General features: G+C 38.3%; 3 protein-coding genes across 3 annotated transcripts; all 3 read left to right on the plus strand.

The window, feature by feature from the left end:
* The first annotated feature begins 266 nt into the window (after window positions 1-266).
* Window positions 267-7,074, plus strand: ube2j2 (ubiquitin-conjugating enzyme E2, J2 (UBC6 homolog, yeast)). The gene is made up of 7 exons (XM_008409333.3): window positions 267-421; window positions 2,563-2,693; window positions 5,759-5,799; window positions 5,934-6,036; window positions 6,123-6,261; window positions 6,362-6,442; window positions 6,553-7,074. Exons 2-7 carry the CDS (start codon window positions 2,563-2,565, stop codon window positions 6,841-6,843), a joined length of 786 nt encoding a protein of 261 aa, XP_008407555.1. The 5' UTR covers window positions 267-421; the 3' UTR covers window positions 6,844-7,074.
* Window positions 7,075-8,781: 1,707 nt separating this feature from the next.
* LOC145551727 (E3 ubiquitin-protein ligase RNF186-like) lies at window positions 8,782-13,440 on the plus strand. Its single transcript, XM_081607287.1, has 2 exons — window positions 8,782-12,670; window positions 12,777-13,440. Exons 1-2 carry the CDS (start codon window positions 12,363-12,365, stop codon window positions 12,889-12,891), a joined length of 423 nt encoding a protein of 140 aa, XP_081463413.1. The 5' UTR covers window positions 8,782-12,362; the 3' UTR covers window positions 12,892-13,440.
* A 3,308-nt stretch (window positions 13,441-16,748) lies between these two features.
* LOC103464922 (E3 ubiquitin-protein ligase RNF186-like) lies at window positions 16,749-17,884 on the plus strand. Its single transcript, XM_008409334.3, has 3 exons — window positions 16,749-16,926; window positions 17,040-17,378; window positions 17,485-17,884. The coding sequence occupies exons 2-3, from the start codon at window positions 17,071-17,073 to the stop codon at window positions 17,564-17,566; spliced, it is 390 nt and encodes a 129-aa protein (XP_008407556.2). The 5' UTR covers window positions 16,749-16,926; window positions 17,040-17,070; the 3' UTR covers window positions 17,567-17,884.
* The last annotated feature ends 551 nt before the right edge of the window (window positions 17,885-18,435 follow it).

Below are 18,435 nucleotides of genomic sequence, written 5' to 3' on the forward strand. Positions count from 1 at the left end.
GGTTTGTGTGAATATTTTGTTCAGTCTGTTTTAAGTTTAAATTTGGTAAATAGAGAACCTTCATAAAAGTGTTGTCTACAAGGCATGTCAGCTGTTTGATGAGGTAAACAATGTTGAAATCAGACAAGTTGCAGTTTTTAATGGTAATTCCCTAAAATAAATAGGGGTTTTTATTTGCCAACCACATTTTGTACGCCTTTAAAAAGGTTTAAATGGCGGACTATTCCACATCAGCTGGTGACACTAAAGAACCTCTCAACGAGAAGAAAGAAACCGGAAGTGCAACTGTTCTTGCTGGTGACGTTAGCTAAAGCTACGTTGGTGTCATCGTCTTCTCGGTGTGGAGGCTTGACAACAAACACAACAGTCTTAATTTCGTGCCCAGCCACGAACAAATATTCTCATTGGAGTCTCTGAAGAGGTATGTCGACATTACACACCCACTGGTAGGGGGAAAAATGAGAGAGGTTGAGGCAGCTCGTCTGTATGGGAGCTGTTAATGACAGCTGATAGCTAAAGCTAGGTAGTAACGGCCTTCGTTAGCCGTTAGCGTTACGGTACCTGAAACAGCTTTTTAACGGCTGTACTTGCTAGCTGGAGGCTGGTGCCGGGAGAAGTTCACCAGCTGTAACAGACTGTATATACTGTCATTTCACGAGTTGAGAACAAATTTTGGTATATTTCTGTGGTTTGTAAATTAAATGTCTGTTTACAATTCGTGATTAAACAGTTGCCCCACATTGATCTGGCTAACTTGTCGATCTGTCGGTGTTTTAACATTAACTTAGCACGTCAACTAGCGGATAGCTAAGTAAGTTGAGTTAAGACGGTCCTGTTTATCAGGTAATGTCCTCGTCATACTTTACACACTGTTGCAGTCCACGTATGACTCAATATTAGTTTGCTGTTTGGCTACTAACACTATAGTAGGTCAATGGGTAGAAGGGCACATTTCTCATTTTCACTTAAACGGCTAATACGTGAGCGGTTGGAAAGTACATTTCGAATGTAGTCATGTGATGGAATAGCAATACTTGGTTTCATATTTGCTTTGTGGGAATGGAAGGCTGTTATGAAATTGCATACTATGTTATAGTCGCTCTTATGGTTATCATTGATGACATTGTCCAGCTATCTGAAATCTGTTATCTTCCAGTCCTATTTTTTTTATTTCAACAACTAGGTTAATGGAAAACAAAGGTCACAATGCCTTACAAACAGAAGTGCCCAATATTTCAATTTTGCTTGCAGTGATGTCTGCAATAAAACAATTACTGCCTCCATGCTAATGATATTCATCATTTTTAGTCATTTGGGTGGACTTTCACTTCGTGTTATCCCCATATTTTTACAATTGAAATTCAACGTCTGTTTTCAATATTCAGCAGTAAAATTGCAATGACTGTTTTCAATATTTTGTGGCTCTAAAATGTCGAAATGAAATACAGCTTTTCTAGCTTTTTCGGATATCTACGGAGTACAAGTGCATTTGTTCTGAAATTAATGTTAATTATTACATAAGAATTAAAATTCACCGCATACTGATACTGTCCTTGGACCAGTTACTGCCACCATTGCTCTGAGTGAAGTACAATTTTACATTTGGCCAGCTTTGACCTGGCTACTTGTGGAAAAAAAAATAAATAAATACCAAGCACTGTTAATGTGAAAATCAGTTTATTAATATCCTGCGTAGAATGTGAGCGTTTACATAATCATTCTTTATCAGGTCAGAGTAAAGCTCTGTCAGAAGGCAGCAGACCTCAAACTAGCGTTATTACTGAAAGTCTTATATCTCATCAAGCCTTCCACTCTTTGAATTTGTCTTTGCCAAGTTAATATATTCATACTAATATGCATCACTAAATGATGTACTTTAATTACAACAATTATCTCTGCTCTGTTAAAGTGGCATGTATTTATATCTGCAGGGTGTAATGGTAACTTTAAGAAGTAGTGAAGGTCTAAGCCTCTACCATTCACATGACTGAACTCAGTTCAACTGCTGAAGACGTCACATATCGTTTTAACTGGGATGTTGTGGTTTGTTTTTGCTGTAGTAATGTTTTCCACTCAGATGGGACAAACTACAGTGAACTCCTCTCCTTTCAGATTAAACGACTTGATTACCTGTCTCAGTGTATTGTGTTATACAACATATAATCTCTGCGCTGGACTCGGATCCATCTGTCCATGCAGCTATTTCAGGAACATAGTTCGGACAAGTTTTCACTCAATAAATGATCTGGAAGAAATTTGTAAACTTTTTTTGCTTGTTTGTTTTGAGGTGTGTTTAAATAAACAAGGACTTTGGTTTTCTGTGTATTTCAGTTTTTATTATGACGCTAATGTGGGTTTTATCTGATCTCTGTGATTTGACATTGTTATTCATCTTTTGGTTTTATTCTTATAAGGTAAATAAAAAAAAAAGCTATTAAAAGTTTTGCTACACCAAAAAGTGTAACAAAACATTCTTATTGTTATTAAGCTAATTTGTATATTAGTGAGAGTAAGATGTACATTTTTCATTCTCAATTTTTTTATTTTTTTTTCTTATCACAGATGAACAACACCGGGAATAAGAGAGCTCCAACGACAGCCACACAGCGACTTAAGCAGGATTACCTCAGGATAAAGAAAGACCCAGTGCCTTACATCTGTGCAGAACCTCTCCCCTCCAACATCTTAGAATGGTGAGATTTCCATCCACAGTGCTGACCAGCGCTGGGCTGAAAGAGCAGACGGCCGCAAAATTTTTTTTTTTTTTTTTTAAGCATATTTCTTCAGAAGATGTTGGGGGAACGAATGTGTTTATAAACAGATATTTGCACATGGGACAATTTACTTGAGATCAACACTTCTGTCCAGTCAGCTGGTTGTCATTATTAGCACAACTAATATAGGCCTGTTTAAAGTTCCTGATGAAATGTATTCTTTGCTGTGGTCTGGCAGCGTGGGTCATGTTGCCACTGCAACAGGTTTGTTTCCTTGACTTTATTATCACTGTTGTGACGATTAAGACAGAAATAAATGTTACTCTGAAACTAGAACTGCTGTTAGCGGAGGGAAAACAGCCTGAAATGCACTCACTGGTCAAATAGTGCATGTTTGCAAATTAGAAATAACTATTATGTTTTTTCCTCGGGAGTAATTCATGTACATATATGGGCTCTTTTTAGAAATTTTATACTTTGTCCACGTTAGCTTTAATATTCTTCAGAACTCAACTGAAATACACCCTTAAACGTAATTTAACGAGCAGTTGGCACATTTATGAACTGAGGTGTAAAAATATTACTCAAGTGCACAGTTTTTTTTCTAGGATAAAGTCAGGAGGAGATGGCTTGGAAATAGTCAACAGTTTAATTATTAATCAAGGTTGTGTTGGTTAAAATGTTTACACAGCTACTGGAGGTTATAAATGACTGGTTCTGACTGGTTCCGGCTTGTGAATTGGTAGAACTGTGTTTCCTACCAGCTATATAAGTTACGATTCAGCTAGAAGTTATAATTGACATATTTCAGATAACGCACCTCCTTGTTTTCAACCTTAGTATCGGGGGCCGGTTGTGCTTTAATGGGATGTGTGGTTCATGTTTAACTCGCACAAAACTACTCATATTTTTTTTTCAAACGCAAATTTGTAGGAAATGCTTACTACACATTTTGAGTCTACATTACTGGTCAGCAACCTTTACACACCAGCCATTTTTGTATTTTTGTGCTTTTTTTTTCAGCTTTCAGTTTGAGAGTGTAGTACACCCAAACTTGGATAACCTTTAGAAAAAAGATTTTCTCAACATTTAGTAGTAGCCACTGTTAAAATGTGAAATTAAAGAATGATAGTTTTACCTTGATGGGGAAAGATGCATTTACTAGTATTTTTGCTTGTTTTTGAATTACTTAATACAAATGTACAAACTTATATCATTTTTGGTAAAAGTAGTCAAGGGCATAAAGAGCCTCGCTCTGAATTGGACCATCCGGTTGTGAACGCCTCATCTAGATCGACTCTGTATTTTACACACGGCCACTTGACTATTTCTCCCAAAACTTCAACCACTAGTAGCAACTGGTGTTCCGGCTGTAATTCCAGACGCTGGCAGAAAACTAAACACATGCTGTAATTGTCCTCAGGGAAGATGCACACATTCCTGTTGGCGTCTTTATTGAGGTATTTTATTTGTTTTCTGTTACGGAGAGCAATTGCTGAAAATGGGGGAATTCCAGCGTTGGTATCAGTATTTGGTTTTGTTCTCTCTCATGCTTTTGTTAACAGGTTATTAGTGACAAATAGGATGTGACAACATGTTAATCCTACTTAATATGTGTCACTGTTATTTGCACCTTTCTGGTTCCCTGTTAGAAAATAGGTCAAACAACAAGCAGCAGCTAAGTGATTCAGAGAAAATATATTTCCCAACAAAACCTCACTCGTGAGGTTGTTGTGTTGTCATAGTATGTCACGTTTGATATATTGTCCAGTTGGTACTATTGGGAGTTGTACAGTTAAACTTAGGTCAATGGCTCACCAGCAGCAATTTAGGGTTTTAAATAAAAATGTAGGAGTAAGAAATGGAAAAATGTTAATGTTCTGTTTCTATGTTTCTCATATTAAAGTGGCTTTGTCCCGTTAATCTTGTTGTAGTTTTTGGAAAAATGTAAATATTATTTATTCTCACACACAACCATTTATTTATTTTTTTTACTTTTTAATCGACATGTAATTTGCAGTATTCGTCAAATCTAGTTCTTGGAAATTATGAAAGAAATAAAAGTGTCATGTTTAAAAAACCAAAACCAGCTTAGAAAAAGACAGAGAGAGTTCACCTCTGACAGCCCTGACTTTTGTCCTGGTACGTGAATTGTTGCTTCAAATAAACCAACAACTGAGTACTTCTCTTTTTTTAACCATGCAGCGTGACAGTGGTATGTCAACAGCCTGTTTTCCGTGGAATAGCAACGTGTTGTCCAAACTGAAGCGGTCCAGTTGGCAAATATCAGGAAGTAGCTTCTGTTGAGATTTTAGTCTTTTCCTTGCAGTAAAGTTTTCACACGTGTCCTCAGAGTTTTAACTGTGAGTTTCTCTGTTCATCTTCGCTGACCTTTCCTTGCTCGTACAGCGTCGGCTTTACAGTTCAGTTGAAATTAAATCCTATAATCATTTTAAAAGTTTTTTTGTTGTTTTTTTTACAAACATTTTTAAACTATATGAGGCCTGAATAAGCTCTTTGCTCTCTTACAGAATCACAACCTAATTGAATTTTCTTAACTAGAATTAAAGGTGCGAATAGATCAGTCTGTGTAACTGAATTGCGTTACTGAAATTGAACTTTGAAGAAATATTTATCGCATATGACCGTCTCAGCATTTCAATTCAGGAAGAGAAACATGTAAATTATAGAGCCACACGGAGGGATATATAGTTCAAGCAATTATCTGTTCATTTAGATTATTATGCCTTATAATACCGAAATAACAAAATTATTTTTTATCAGAATATTAGTATTTTTGTTTGAGAGGTTGTGTAGGTATTCTGGCTCTTAACTTTTAATAAGTAGGACAGAGGGCAGAATTTCTCTCATAGAGGGATAAAGACTTTTAATCAACACTTCTAAATGGAGGACCAAAAATTATTATTATTATTTTTTTTTTAAGGGAACACTTTGGAAAGTTGGTTCTGTTTCCAGGTCATAAACCTGAAGCTTACAGAAATCTGGAATAGTTCGATTAACCAATGTCTTTTATTTCTCCTTAGGCACTATGTAGTCAGAGGTCCTGAGAAAACTCCATATGAAGGTAATATATCCTTACAAAACCTTTGTAATGAGGAAAATATTCATGTGATGTTTGCTCACCTCAGCCTGACTCGTGCTTTTGTTGTTTCTGCAGCACCTATTGTGTAACGTTATCTTTTCTTTTGTCTTTTGTAGGAGGATATTATCACGGAAAACTTGTATTTCCTCGTGAATTTCCTTTTAAGCCTCCAAGTATTTATATGATAACGCCAAACGGAAGGTTCAAGTGTAACACAAGGTAAATAAATAGATAAAGATGATTGAAAATCAGTCTGGATATAGCTGTTGAAGATCTTTTTGCTAAACGTTTGTGTTTTTGCACAGGTTATGTTTGTCCATCACAGACTTCCATCCTGATACGTGGAACCCAGCGTGGTCTGTCAGCACAATTCTGACGGGTTTGCTCAGTTTCATGGTGGAAAAAGGACCAACACTCGGCAGCATTGAGACGTCTGACTACACGGTGGGCAGAACTATCAGAAATGACAATAAAACTAGATCAACATCGTTGAACCGGATATGTGACGTCTTGTGTTGTTTTTTTTTTGGTTGTTTTTTTCTAGAAAAGACAGCTCTCTGTCCAAAGCCTGGCTTTTAACCTCAAAGACAAAGTGTTCTGCGAGCTGTTTCCTGATGTGGTAGAAGTAAGCATGAGGAGATTTCTTACAGATTTGCTCTTTCTCCTTTTTGTTTAAAAAAATAATAATAATAATCTTATTTCTTCTGTCCAACAATTTCTCCTTTTCTCCTCTAGGAGATTAAGCAGAAACAGAAGGTCCAAGAAGAGTTAAGCGCCCGCACACAGCCTCTCCCCTTACCAGATGTGGTGCCTGATGGAGACCCGCAGCAAGCTCATTACGGCCTCCCGGTCCTCAACGGAGGGCCGGTCCCCATGGGGGACGCCAACCCCGCCCCTGGCCTGCAGCAGGGAAATCGCAACCATGGACTCTTAGGAGGAGCTTTAGCCAACCTGTTTGTGATTGTAGGCTTCGCTGCGTTCGCTTATACAGTCAAATACGTTCTGAGGAGCATAGCTCAGGAGTGAAAGGAGGCATCCGCACTTCTCCAAATGACTCCAAATTTTACACAGTTGATGCGTGGAGGAGAGACGCTCAGTTCTGAGTTCTAATCGCTCCACTGCCACCATGGACCTCACCAGAAACAAACTCAAAACCCCTTCCCACCTCCCACCCCCCACCCAGAACGACTGGACTGAGAGCAGGAACTGGGAAGTGGATGGGGTTGGAGCAGTTTTTATTAAAACGGTTGCAATCCACTTTGTGCTTCAGTGGTTTAATAATAGAGTTCCTGGGAACAATCTTGGCTCATGGGTTGTGACAAAAAAAAAAATCCATATTAGCAATTCCCACCATCTTTAAAGTAAGGAGTGATTTTGTCCTAAGTAATATGGTCTGTCTGGGGGGCCGGGAGGGGAGAGGATTCTCCTGATTCATCAAAGTATCGTCTTTAATCGGTTGAAGCATCTGTGCTTCCATGTTCCACAGAAAAGGAGCCGCCTCAGCCTGACGTGCATTTCCTGCTCAGGCGCCCCACAAGGCATAATTTAACACCTAAAGTTGGCTCAAAGTTTATAGGTTGACTTTCAGCAGGTTTCATTTTGCTTCCCATACATCAAACGATGAGTTTCACGTCATCGCACCTCACACGCCAGCTCATCTTTCTGTGGGGCGTGTACGAAAGGAAGCTGTTTCCAACGAACCTGGCCTACTTTTAACAGGCGATGTAATCCTGGAGCCTCGCACGGGTTTGGATTATCACATCACTTTCAGTTTGCTTTTTTTTTTTTTTTTTGTTTATGCTAAAACTATTTTCTCACCAAAAGTTTATGCTAAAAATCCAAGAGGAATGCTATTATTGATACATGGATGGCCAACAAGTTCTGTTGTAATTGATTACCTAGAAAGACATGCCAAGTATTAAAACTATGGAGATAAATCTGCACATAAACTGGTTTTTCCTGGAGCTGTCGGTGCTTTTACATCAAATTGGCTTTGTCAGGTCGCTCCTTCATTGTTCAGAACCAAGACTTTTATCTTTGGGTTTAACAAGAAAACAGCGTTTTAATAAATGTGCATCTCTCCGTAAACAGCACAGATTGGGTTTGATGTGCTGATACGTCGTCAAATGCCAGTAAGTTTCCCAGTCAACCCATGAGCCACAAGTATAAGGTACACATTGGAGACTTTATTTCTTTTTTTTTTTTTTAATTGGTTTAGCTGACCAGTATAGCGCCAGTCTATCCAGGTCCAAATAAGGAACCAACATTTTTATTTTTGCTAATCAAAATTTTCTTTGATTATATACATATTTCTCCTCCCTCCCTCTTTGTTTTGTTGTCTTATTTATAGAAACTGCCAGCTGATTGTGTTTTGCGAAACACAGTACAAACACAGGCAAAGACCCTGGCTCTCATTATTTGCTGATGATTAACTCCTGAATTTAGAATAAATGGTTCTACTGCGTATCTGATGCTTCGGGGGAAAACGGACGATTCTGTTTCTCTGCACCTTCACAAACAAAGAGCTGATGATGGGACTGATGATGGGAGTGCATTTGTGTAGTGATACAACAAATGGCCAAATTTCCATGCTTCAGTTAACCTTGTGTGACCTTGTATGTTTTCATAGTAAATGCAAATAAATACCCTGCTCGTCGGGGCGTTTAATAAACCTCCCTTTGAATCTGCTTTTGTCACCAACTATATCTGTCGATGTTTAGCAAATAGTTGCAGGTTAGAAAACAAATGCAGGTCTCCGCTTTCTTTTTCTACAAATAAAAATATTTGATAAGCCCATAAACGTGTGTCACAAAAGCTTCTTTTGTTACGTGAGGCTCTGCAAGCTTCCTATTCCGCAGAAGGAAGGCGACTCTTGTCTGGAAACTGTCTTGCAAAAACGTTAATACTTTCTCACCTGTATTGACTTGAGAAGTGAATCTAGAAGATATAACACAAAAAAAACGCTACATCCATATATCCGAGTGAAAATAAAAGTTGAATAAAATTTGCTTAAGGCTCACCAGAGGGGAATGGTGAGAAGCTTTGGATCAGAGATCATTGTGTTAGAATGGCTCAGTAAAAATGCAGTGCTTAATTCAAGTGAGAAAATACACCAAGAATTGAAAATATCCTGTAAAGAACTATGGGCAAAGATTTGCTTCTCAGTGGAAGGAAGCGGAAGGGGGTTCGACATGAGAGAGACGACTAAACCCCCACGCCTGCTTTTCGATGAAAAACGTGAACCTCTTGCTTTTACGTTGCGAGTCTGAAACAGAATCTAGGAGCCGTGACAGCTTGATGCTTCACGTATCTCCGTTTTGATCGTTGGGTTAAATGCTGTTTTTTTTTTTTTTTTAACTGAAGCACACACGTTTACAGCCAGAGCAAGATGAACCAAGACCAAGAGTTTGAAACTGAACTGCTTTTTGACTGTAGTCTTATACACTTGCATCTCATTTTTCTCAAAACTAATCAATTACTGTAATAAAGCTTCCCCCCCCCCCCTTTTTAAGTGCACATTTTCAGACATAACCCCACAGGGTATAAGAACATATTGTGCAACTCAGTCATTCCTGGCGGAGCTCCATCCTGTGGCTGTCAGGACCTGACTTTATCTGATTAAACACTGACTCATTTTTTTCCACGTTATGTGAAAAATAATTGTGTTAAATTGATCTTTCCTTAAAAATCTACAATTACCTCAATATGACAAGATGGAAAAATGTTTTGAGGGTTTTTTTTTTTTTTGCAGAAGTCCACCAATCATACATGATAAAGCAGACAGAGGAAATCCACTCTTTAAATCTGGGCTATGTAACTTTAACAAAAAAAAAAAAAATGTTTTTACATATTTGTTAACACTGACCATGATGTGACGGTGTACTATAGATAATCTGTGAAAAATATCAAGCTTCTCCACTTCTTCCCAATGCTACCAGGAAGGTCTTAGCGCTGTCACTGAGCTTGTGTACACGCTGCTAAGTGAACAGTCAATGTGTGGAAGACAAGCAAACAAAGACAAAAGTAATAAAATCTTGTATTTTTGCAAAACACACCCAAATAATAAAAATGATTTAGTTTTGTTGTGTGGTTTAAAAGAATTATGTTAATTGAATGTATTCATTTAGTACATCCGGTTAGATGATATTTAACGTTATACGTGTTTAATTTCTGTTTGTAATAAGATGTTACACCATGCTAACTAGCCGTAGCATTCATGGCGGCCTCCATTGCGGTGAAGCAGCTGACGTGTAGCAGAGATCAAGGGGGGAGGCTGCAAGCATGATTGACACCGCTAAGACCCTCCTCCTCTCACTGATTGGTTGTTTTTGACCAAGCTAAGTATTTCTGTAGTTATTAAAATTTTTGAAAAGCAAATTACTTCATTGTCCACAACTCAACCACCATTATTATCGCTTATAAAGTTGGCCTCAAGACATAGTTGAAACCTATTTTAAATTAAATTGAAGCCTGAAAATCTGGAGATTTTTGAATGAATAAATAGAGAATACGTTCTTTTGTACAGCAACAGTTTTACAGAGCTCACAAGAAGGTAACTGAGGAGAATGTTTGATTCATTTCATGAAAACTCTGATGGCAGAATAGAATGAAAATGATTCCATGGAAGCGCTCAGGGTTTACACTGCAGAAGCCAACGCCTGAATTCACACTTAGGATAGAAGGAGTTGACTCATTTCTGCCAACATAATCCTCCTGCTGCTGGTTCCTGTAAAACAGAATGAATTACTCTTATTGTCACAAATCAAGTCATTAGCTGGCAATGCATTTGAAAAGAGAGATTTTATGGTTAAAAAAACGGCATCATTTTTAAGTTAAAGAACTATTTGCTTTGACAAAATTTTCAGGATTTACTCTTTTTGACTCGTTTTTTTGACCTTACCGTACCTTAATGTCTTTCTGTTTTTCTTGTTGTAATCTTTGTGTCCATGTGGTTCCATTTTATGGCCACTGAGACAATAGTTTCTGTTCTATTCTATTCTATTCTATTCTATTCTATTCTATTCTATTCTATTCTATTCTGTTTGGATTCTGAAACGCAGCAGTCTCATGCTCTAACTAAAATTAATTGCTGTTGCTCAACTACTCAATTTCAGCTACGCAGCTATTCTCAAATGCTGAAAATGACTCAGACTGTTAGTGGAAACCCGTCACATGAAGTGGAGATGGAGAATATTCTGGATGTTAACGAACAGGAAGCCTTCCCGGATTTTCATGATGACGCCTCTAATCCGGACCTGAAAGACGAAAACTATTGAACTACTACAAATGTAGTCAACAGACAAACCTTCACGTCATGCCGGACTGGATCGTTTTTAAATCATAAGGTTTAAAAAAACAAAAAAAAACAAGTGAATGTTTGCCTGACTGAACATGTTCTTTACATACAGACTGTCTTAATCACGTGTCAAACTTGAGGCCTATGGACCAAATCCGGCCCGCCGTAGCTATTTACTGTCATAAATAAATATTGCAAATATTTCCAAACACTTTGATTTTAATTGCAAAAAATCAAAACAAATTTTCCAGGAGGGACTGAAATGATGTTCAATAGTATTATTTAATTTGAAGAATTCATTGATATTTTAACAGTTAGTGAACAGGTTTGATCAATACATCCTGGCACAACTGGCCCTTTAAGAGCTTTTATGACCTTGGTTTGACCCAAAAGAAAATGTGTTTGACACCGCTGGCCTAAATACAAACAGTGCTGCAAACAAATATTCTTATAGATTTCTCAGGTTTTTAAAGCAACTTTAATTTAATATCAGACAAATTTAACCACGTTAAATACAAAGTTTAGCTTTCTGATGATGATTTCATTATCGAAAGCAGAAGAGCTGTCATTCAAACCAACATGTTGTTGTGTGGCCAACCAGGAGAGCAAATATATTTGCACGCTTGTCCAGCTGACAGAGCTGTTTTCATGAATGGAATCATTGTTTCTGATTTTTGCATTCACTCGCTTTACCTTTGACTAATACAGCAATTTATTTCACTTTGATCGATCACCTTGTGTGATTATCTACTAAATGTAAATAAATACCTTGCCGTGCAGGTGTTTAATAAAAATCTCCTTGAATATGCTTAGAAAAGACAGACAATGTCTACTAATACATCATCTATTAATAAAGATTCCTGCTTTTTTTTCTATAAAGAAAAAAAAAAGACTGAATCTATACTGAGCCACAAAGTTTTTCATTTCTTGTAAACAGAAATTTCCATAGAAGGCATGTTTACTTCTGGGCAGGTGACTCTTCTGTGGAAAGGTAAGTCATGCGACCGCCTCTTCAGGCGGTGAGTGCAGGAGAGTTTCTTTATAAGAACCAGTCAGACAGTCATTATCCTTGAACACAACTCTCAGCAGAGGAACCCGAACAAGTGAGTACTTTACGGTCTCCTCCATAGCGATTATGTTAACAGTGTCTCAGGTCTAAACATTCACTTTTCATGTAGAGTCTAAAAGTTTTTTTCTATCTCTCTATTTTCTTTGCAGGCCTTTTGTCTTCCTGTCTCCTGAAATCACCATGTCGTGCGACGAACTGGAATGCATCATTTGCTGCAACGAGTACTCCCGCACCAGCAGGATCCCCAGAGTTCTCCACTGCCACCACACCTTCTGCGCCCCTTGCCTGGAGAAGATGTCCACCCTGCAGGGAGCCATCTACACCGTCTCCTGCCCTCTGTGCCGCTGGGTCACCTGCGTCCAGGCCCGCCTGTCTCTCTCGGGGGGTCTGTGGATCGACACTGAGAAATGGGACCAGATCATCGAGCACAACAGCGGGACGCACAGCAACCTGGAAAGCCAGCAGCCCCAACTCGTCCAGCCGCCTCTGTAAGTTTCAATTCTCTCTTTAAAAACAACGTATATCTGGTAGTAGGAGGGTCGTAGTTTCCGCACAGCTCCTGTCTAAAGGCAAACATCTTTCTTTTCTTTTTAGATCTTGCGCCAGACGGCCTGGTGTTTTTTTCTGGACTCCAGCGGCTGCTCAGATGTGCTCCGCTGCGCCAGCAGAGCTGCTGAAGGGCGCAGAGAGAAAAGAGCGTCACTTCTAAGGAACCGAGACTTTTGGAGCGTTTAATGTGAAGTTTGGACGTGTTTCAGCAGAGACTGGATCTAGAAGTACTGTTTGCTTTATGTCGAGCTTTTTTATTTTTTATTTTTTAAGATGTGAATGTGAGCGAAAGCGAAAACAAAGTTTTATTTGTCCAAGTGAAAAAGCAAAATGTTTTAGGTTATTTAAAAAAAGAAATCAAAGGAAGACCTCAAGCATTATATCTACAGATCATGCAAAAAGTAGTTTATTGAGTTTTCCTATAATAAATAATTTATTGTAAATAATATTATAATTATTTATGTATGCAGTGTGATTTTGTTTTTATAATTATTTATGATTTGTTCCTGAATATGTGTATGTAGTATCAGGCATCTTGAGTTGTTTTTTTTAATGCATGTTTATGTCATTTTTAAAACATCTGTGAATTTGTTTTGTTTGTTTTTGCAACATGTACCTGCAACTGTGAATTAAGTGTCTGGAAAATGACGAACAATGTTCTAAAATCAAGTTATTTCAAGCATTTGAATAAAAATATTTTTCAATAGAGTTTTTGAGCAAATGTCATATTTCATAGCAGTGCATACCTTTACAGTAACTATGTTTAAGACATCAAAATGCTCATTTTAAATTTAAAACATTATTTTGTTAAAGTGCAAACTTATCCATCCATCCATTGTTCAACACAATTATCCCTTGAGGTACCTCCAGACTTCATTGTTTCCTTTCAAAATTATCTGTGTACTTTGTAAGGCTTGGTGGTATTTATATATTTTTAACAAAATATAGATAAGTAGCTGGGTGAACTCTTACACAAAGTTACAGATTCAGTCTGTACATGCCTAATTCAGTCCTTAAACCTCACTTGAAGAAAACATGTCCTGCTGCAGCTGAATGAAGAGGAAAACCACAAAAACCCTTGAAGTTAGAAAAGAAGTTGTTTTACTTCATACATTTTTATGCTATTTGTTTTGACATGATTATTTGTGTTGCGGTTCCTAATTCCAAGAGGAATGCTATTATTGATACATGGATGGCCAACAAGTTCTGTTGTAATTGATTACCTAGAAAGACATGCCAAGTATTAAAACTATGGAGATAAATCTGCACATAAACTGGTTTTTCCTGGAGCTGTCGGTGCTTTTACATCAAATTGGCTTTGTCAGGTCGCTCCTTCATTGTTCAGAACCAAGACTTTTATCTTTGGGTTTAACAAGAAAACAGCGTTTTAATAAATGTGCATCTCTCCGTAAACAGCACAGATTGGGTTTGATGTGCTGATACGTCGTCAAATGCCAGTAAGTTTCCCAGTCAACCCATGAGCCACAAGTATAAGGTACACATTGGAGACTTTATTTCTTTTTTTTTTTAAATCGGTTTAGCTGACCAGTATAGCGCCAGTCTATCCAGGTCCAAATAAGGAACCAACATTTTTATTTCTGTTAATCAAAATTTTCTTTGATTATAGATATACATATTTCTCCTCCCTCCCCCATTTTTCTTCTTATTTGTAGAAACTGCCAGCTGATTGTGTTTTGCAAAACACAGTACAAACACAGGCAAAGACCCTGGCTCTCATTATTTGCTGATGATTAACTCCTGAATTTAGAATAAATGGTTCTACTGCCTATCTGATCCTTCAGCGGAAAACAGATGATTCTCTTTTTCTCTGCACCTTCACAAACAAAGAGCGGGGCGACTGATGATGGGAGTGCATTTGTGTAGTGATACAGCAAATGGCCAAATTTCCATGCTTCAGTTAACCTTGTGTGACTAGCCGTAGCATTCATGGCGGCCTCCATTGCAGTGAAGCAGCTGAAGTGTAGCAGAGATCAAGGGGAGAGGCTGCAAGCTTGATTGACACCGCTAAGACCCTCCTCCTCTCACTGATTGGTTGTTTTTGACCGAGCTGCGTATTTCTGTACCTATTAAAATTTTTGAAAAGCAAATTACTTCATTGTCCACAACTCAACCACCATCATCATCGCTTATAAAGTTGGCCTCAAGACATAGTTGAAACCTATTTTAAATTAAATTGAAGCCTGAAAATCTGGATCTGAATCATGGAAGCGCTCAGGGTTTACACTGCAGAAGCCAACGCCTGAATTCACACTTAGGATAGAAGGAGTTGACTCATTTCTGCCAACATAATCCTCCTGCTGCTGGTTCCTGTAAAACAGAATGAATTACTCTTATTGTCACAAATCAAGTCATTAGCTGGCAATGCATTTGAAAAGAGAGATTTTATGGTTAAAAAAACGGCATCATTTTTAAGTTAAAGAACTATTTGCTTTGACAAAATGTTCAGGATTTACTCTTTTTGACTCGCTTTTTTGACCTTACCGTACCTTAATGTCTTTCTGTTTTTCTTGTTGTAATCTTTGCGTCCATGTGGTTCCATTTTATGGCCACTGAGACAATAGTTTCTGTTCTGTTCTGTTCTATTCTATTCTATTCTATTCTATTCTATTCTATTCTATTCTATTCTATTCTATTCTATTCTATTCTATTCTATTCTATTCCATTCTATTCTATTCTGTTTGGATTCTGAAAAGCAGCAGTCTCATGCTCTAACTAAAATTAATTGCTGTTGCTCAACTACTCAATTTCATCTACGCAGCTCAAAATGACTCAGACTGTTAGTGGAAACCCGTCACATGAAGTGGAGATGGAGAATATTCTGGATGTTAACGAACAGGAAGCCTTCCTGGATTTTCATGATGACGCCTCTAATCCGCTCCTGAAAGATGAAAACTATTGAACTACGGCAAATGTAGTCAACAGACAAACCTTCACGTCATGCCGGACTGGATCGTTTTTAAATCATAAGGTTTAAAAAAACAAAAAAAAAACAAGTGAATGTTTGCCTGACTGAACATGTTCTTTACATACAGACTGTCTTAATCACGTGTCAAACTTGAGGCCTGTGGGCCAAATCCGGCCCGCCGTAACTTTCTATGTGGCCCTCTAGATTCTGGACTAAACACTAAGTGTGCTTAAATATTATGTTTTTAATCAAATTATTGCAGTTTAGTTAGGAGTTTATAGCAGATTTTTTTCAAAAATTGTCCAAAATTTTCCCACTTGTACTAAACAGCTGCCTCAGCCTTAATTGATGTCAGATTGTAGTCCTTTATCTATACACCAAGAAATAAAAAGTTGCATTTACTGTCATAAATAAATATTGCAAATATTTCCAAAAACTTCGATTTTTACTGCAAAAAATCCAAAATAAAGTTTCACGAAATCCAGGAGGGACCGAAAAGATGTTCAATAGTATTATTTAATTTGATATTTTAACAGTTAGTGAACAGGTTTAATCAATACATTCTGGCAGAATGTATTGATTTCTGAGATCTTATAGATTTCTTAGGTTTTTAAAGCAACTTTAATTTAATATCAGACAAATTTAACCACGTTAAATACAAAGTTTAGCTTTCTGATGATGATTTCATTAACTAAAGCAGAAGAGCTGTCATTCAAACCAACATGTTGTTGTGTGGCCAACCAGGAGAGCAAATATATTTGCACGCTTGTCCAGCTGACAGAGCTGTTTTCATGAATGGAATCATTGTTTCTGAATTTTGCATTCACTCGCTTTACCTTTGACTAATACAGCAATTTATTTCACTTTGATCGATCACCTTGTGTGATTATCTACTAAATGTAAATAAATACCTTGCCGTGCAGGTGTTTAATAAAAATCTCCTGGATTATGCTTAGAAAAGACAGACAATGTCTACTAATACATCAGCTATTAATAAAGATTCCTGCTTTTTTTTTCTATAAAGAAAAAAAAAGACTGAATCTATACTGAGTCACAAAGGTTTTCATTTTTACTCTGTAGCCTCTTGTAAACAGAAATTTCCATAGAAGGCATGTTTACTTCTGGGCAGGTGACTCTTCTGTGGAAAGGTAAGTCATGCGACCGCCTCTTCAGGCGGTGAGTGGGAGGAGAGTTTCTTTATAAGAACCAGTCAGACAGTCAGTCAGTCATTATCCTTGAACACAACTCTCAGCAGAGGAACCCGAACAAGTGAGTACTTTACGGTCTCTTCCATAGCGATTATGTTAACAGTGTCTCAGTTCTAAACATTCACTTTTCATGTAAAGTCTAAAAGTTTTTTTTTCTCTCTGTTTTCTTTGCAGGCCTTTTGTCTTCCTGTCTCCTGAAATCACCATGTCGTGCGACGAACTGCAATGCATCATTTGCTGCAACGAGTACTCCCGCACCAGCAGGATCCCCAGAGTTCTCCACTGCCACCACACCTTCTGCGCCCCTTGCCTGGAGAAGATGTCCACCCTGCAGGGAGCCATCTACACCGTCTCCTGCCCTCTGTGCCGCTGGGTCACCTGCGTCCAGGCCCGCCTGTCTCTCTCGGGGGGTCTGTGGATCGACACTGAGAAATGGGACCAGATCATCGAGCACAACAGCGGGACGCACAGCAACCTGGAAAGCCAGCAGCCCCAACTCGTCCAGCCGCCTCTGTAAGTTTCAATTCTCTCTTTAAAAACAACGTATATCTGGTAGTAGGAGGGTCGTAGTTTCCGCACAGCTCCTGTCTAAAGGCAAACATCTTTCTTTTCTTTTTAGATCTTGCGCCAGACGGCCTGGTGTTTTTTCCGGACTCCAGCGGCTGCTCAGATGTGCTCCGCTGCGCCAGCAGAGCTGCTGAAGGGCGCAGAGAGAAAAGAGCGTCGCTTCTAAGGAACCGAGACTTTTGGAGCGTTTAATGTGAAGTTTGGACGTGTTTCAGCAGAGACTGGATCTAGAAGTACTGTTTGCTTTATGTCGAGCTATTTTTATTTTTATTTTTTTAAGATGTGAATGTGAGCGAAAGCGAAGACACAGTTTTATTTGTCCAAGTGAAAAAGGAAAATGTTTTAGGTTATTTAAAAAAAGAAATCAAAGGAAGACCTCAAGCATTATATCTACAGATCATGCAAAAATAGTTGGTTGAGTTTTCCTATAATAATAAATAATTTATTGTAAATGGAGTCTTGACAAAAGTTCAGTCGCACCTACCTCATCAATCAGCGCCTCCCTCTCTGCAACCTGGACCCATCAGCGCGGGTCCAATCCTCGCTCCAGCCAATCACCGTTTGGGTTCCAGTTCAAAGGGACCTTCACCCATGGCCTCCTCTCCTCACCAGCTGCGATTGACCCACCTTCGCCCCATCTCCACCTTCTGCTCCCAGCTCTCAGGCCTCATCATCCTCCTCCGACCGCGGCCACCAGCACAGGCCCCGGGGGGTCTTCATTCCTATAATGCATCAGGAATGGTCATCGAGCTTATCGAAGCCCAGCTCGACGTCCGCGGCCGGAGCCTGAACGCCAAAGGACTTTGTGTTTATTTTCATGTTCAACTCTTTTACTCGCTTTCTTTCGTCTGCGTCTCTCCAGATTGAAATAATATTATAATTATTTATATTTGCAGTGTGATTTTTGTTTTTATAATTATTTCTGATTTGTTCCTGAATATATGTAGTATCAGGCATCCTGAGTTTTTTTTTTTTTTTTTTGTAATGCATGTTTGTCATTTTT

Source organism: Poecilia reticulata, chromosome 5, assembly GCF_904066995.2.
Source record: "Poecilia reticulata chromosome 5, P_reticulata-male-v2, whole genome shotgun sequence".
Classification (NCBI taxonomy): domain Eukaryota; kingdom Metazoa; phylum Chordata; class Actinopteri; order Cyprinodontiformes; family Poeciliidae; genus Poecilia; species Poecilia reticulata.

Bases quoted from the DNA above. Each gene is read 5' to 3' on its own strand.
- LOC103464922 (XM_008409334.3), top strand. From the start codon at position 17,071: ATGTCGTGCGACGAACTGCAATGCATCATTTGCTGCAACGAGTACTCC. The intron at 17,379-17,484 runs GTAAGTTTCAAT...TTTTCTTTTTAG, and splicing joins CAACTCGTCCAGCCGCCTCT to ATCTTGCGCCAGACGGCCTG.
- ube2j2 (XM_008409333.3), top strand. From the start codon at position 2,563: ATGAACAACACCGGGAATAAGAGAGCTCCAACGACAGCCACACAGCGA. The intron at 2,694-5,758 runs GTGAGATTTCCA...ATTTCTCCTTAG, and splicing joins CCCTCCAACATCTTAGAATG to GCACTATGTAGTCAGAGGTC. The intron at 6,262-6,361 runs GTGGGCAGAACT...GTTTTTTTCTAG, and splicing joins TTGAGACGTCTGACTACACG to AAAAGACAGCTCTCTGTCCA.
- LOC145551727 (XM_081607287.1), top strand. From the start codon at position 12,363: ATGTCGTGCGACGAACTGGAATGCATCATTTGCTGCAACGAGTACTCC. The intron at 12,671-12,776 runs GTAAGTTTCAAT...TTTTCTTTTTAG, and splicing joins CAACTCGTCCAGCCGCCTCT to ATCTTGCGCCAGACGGCCTG.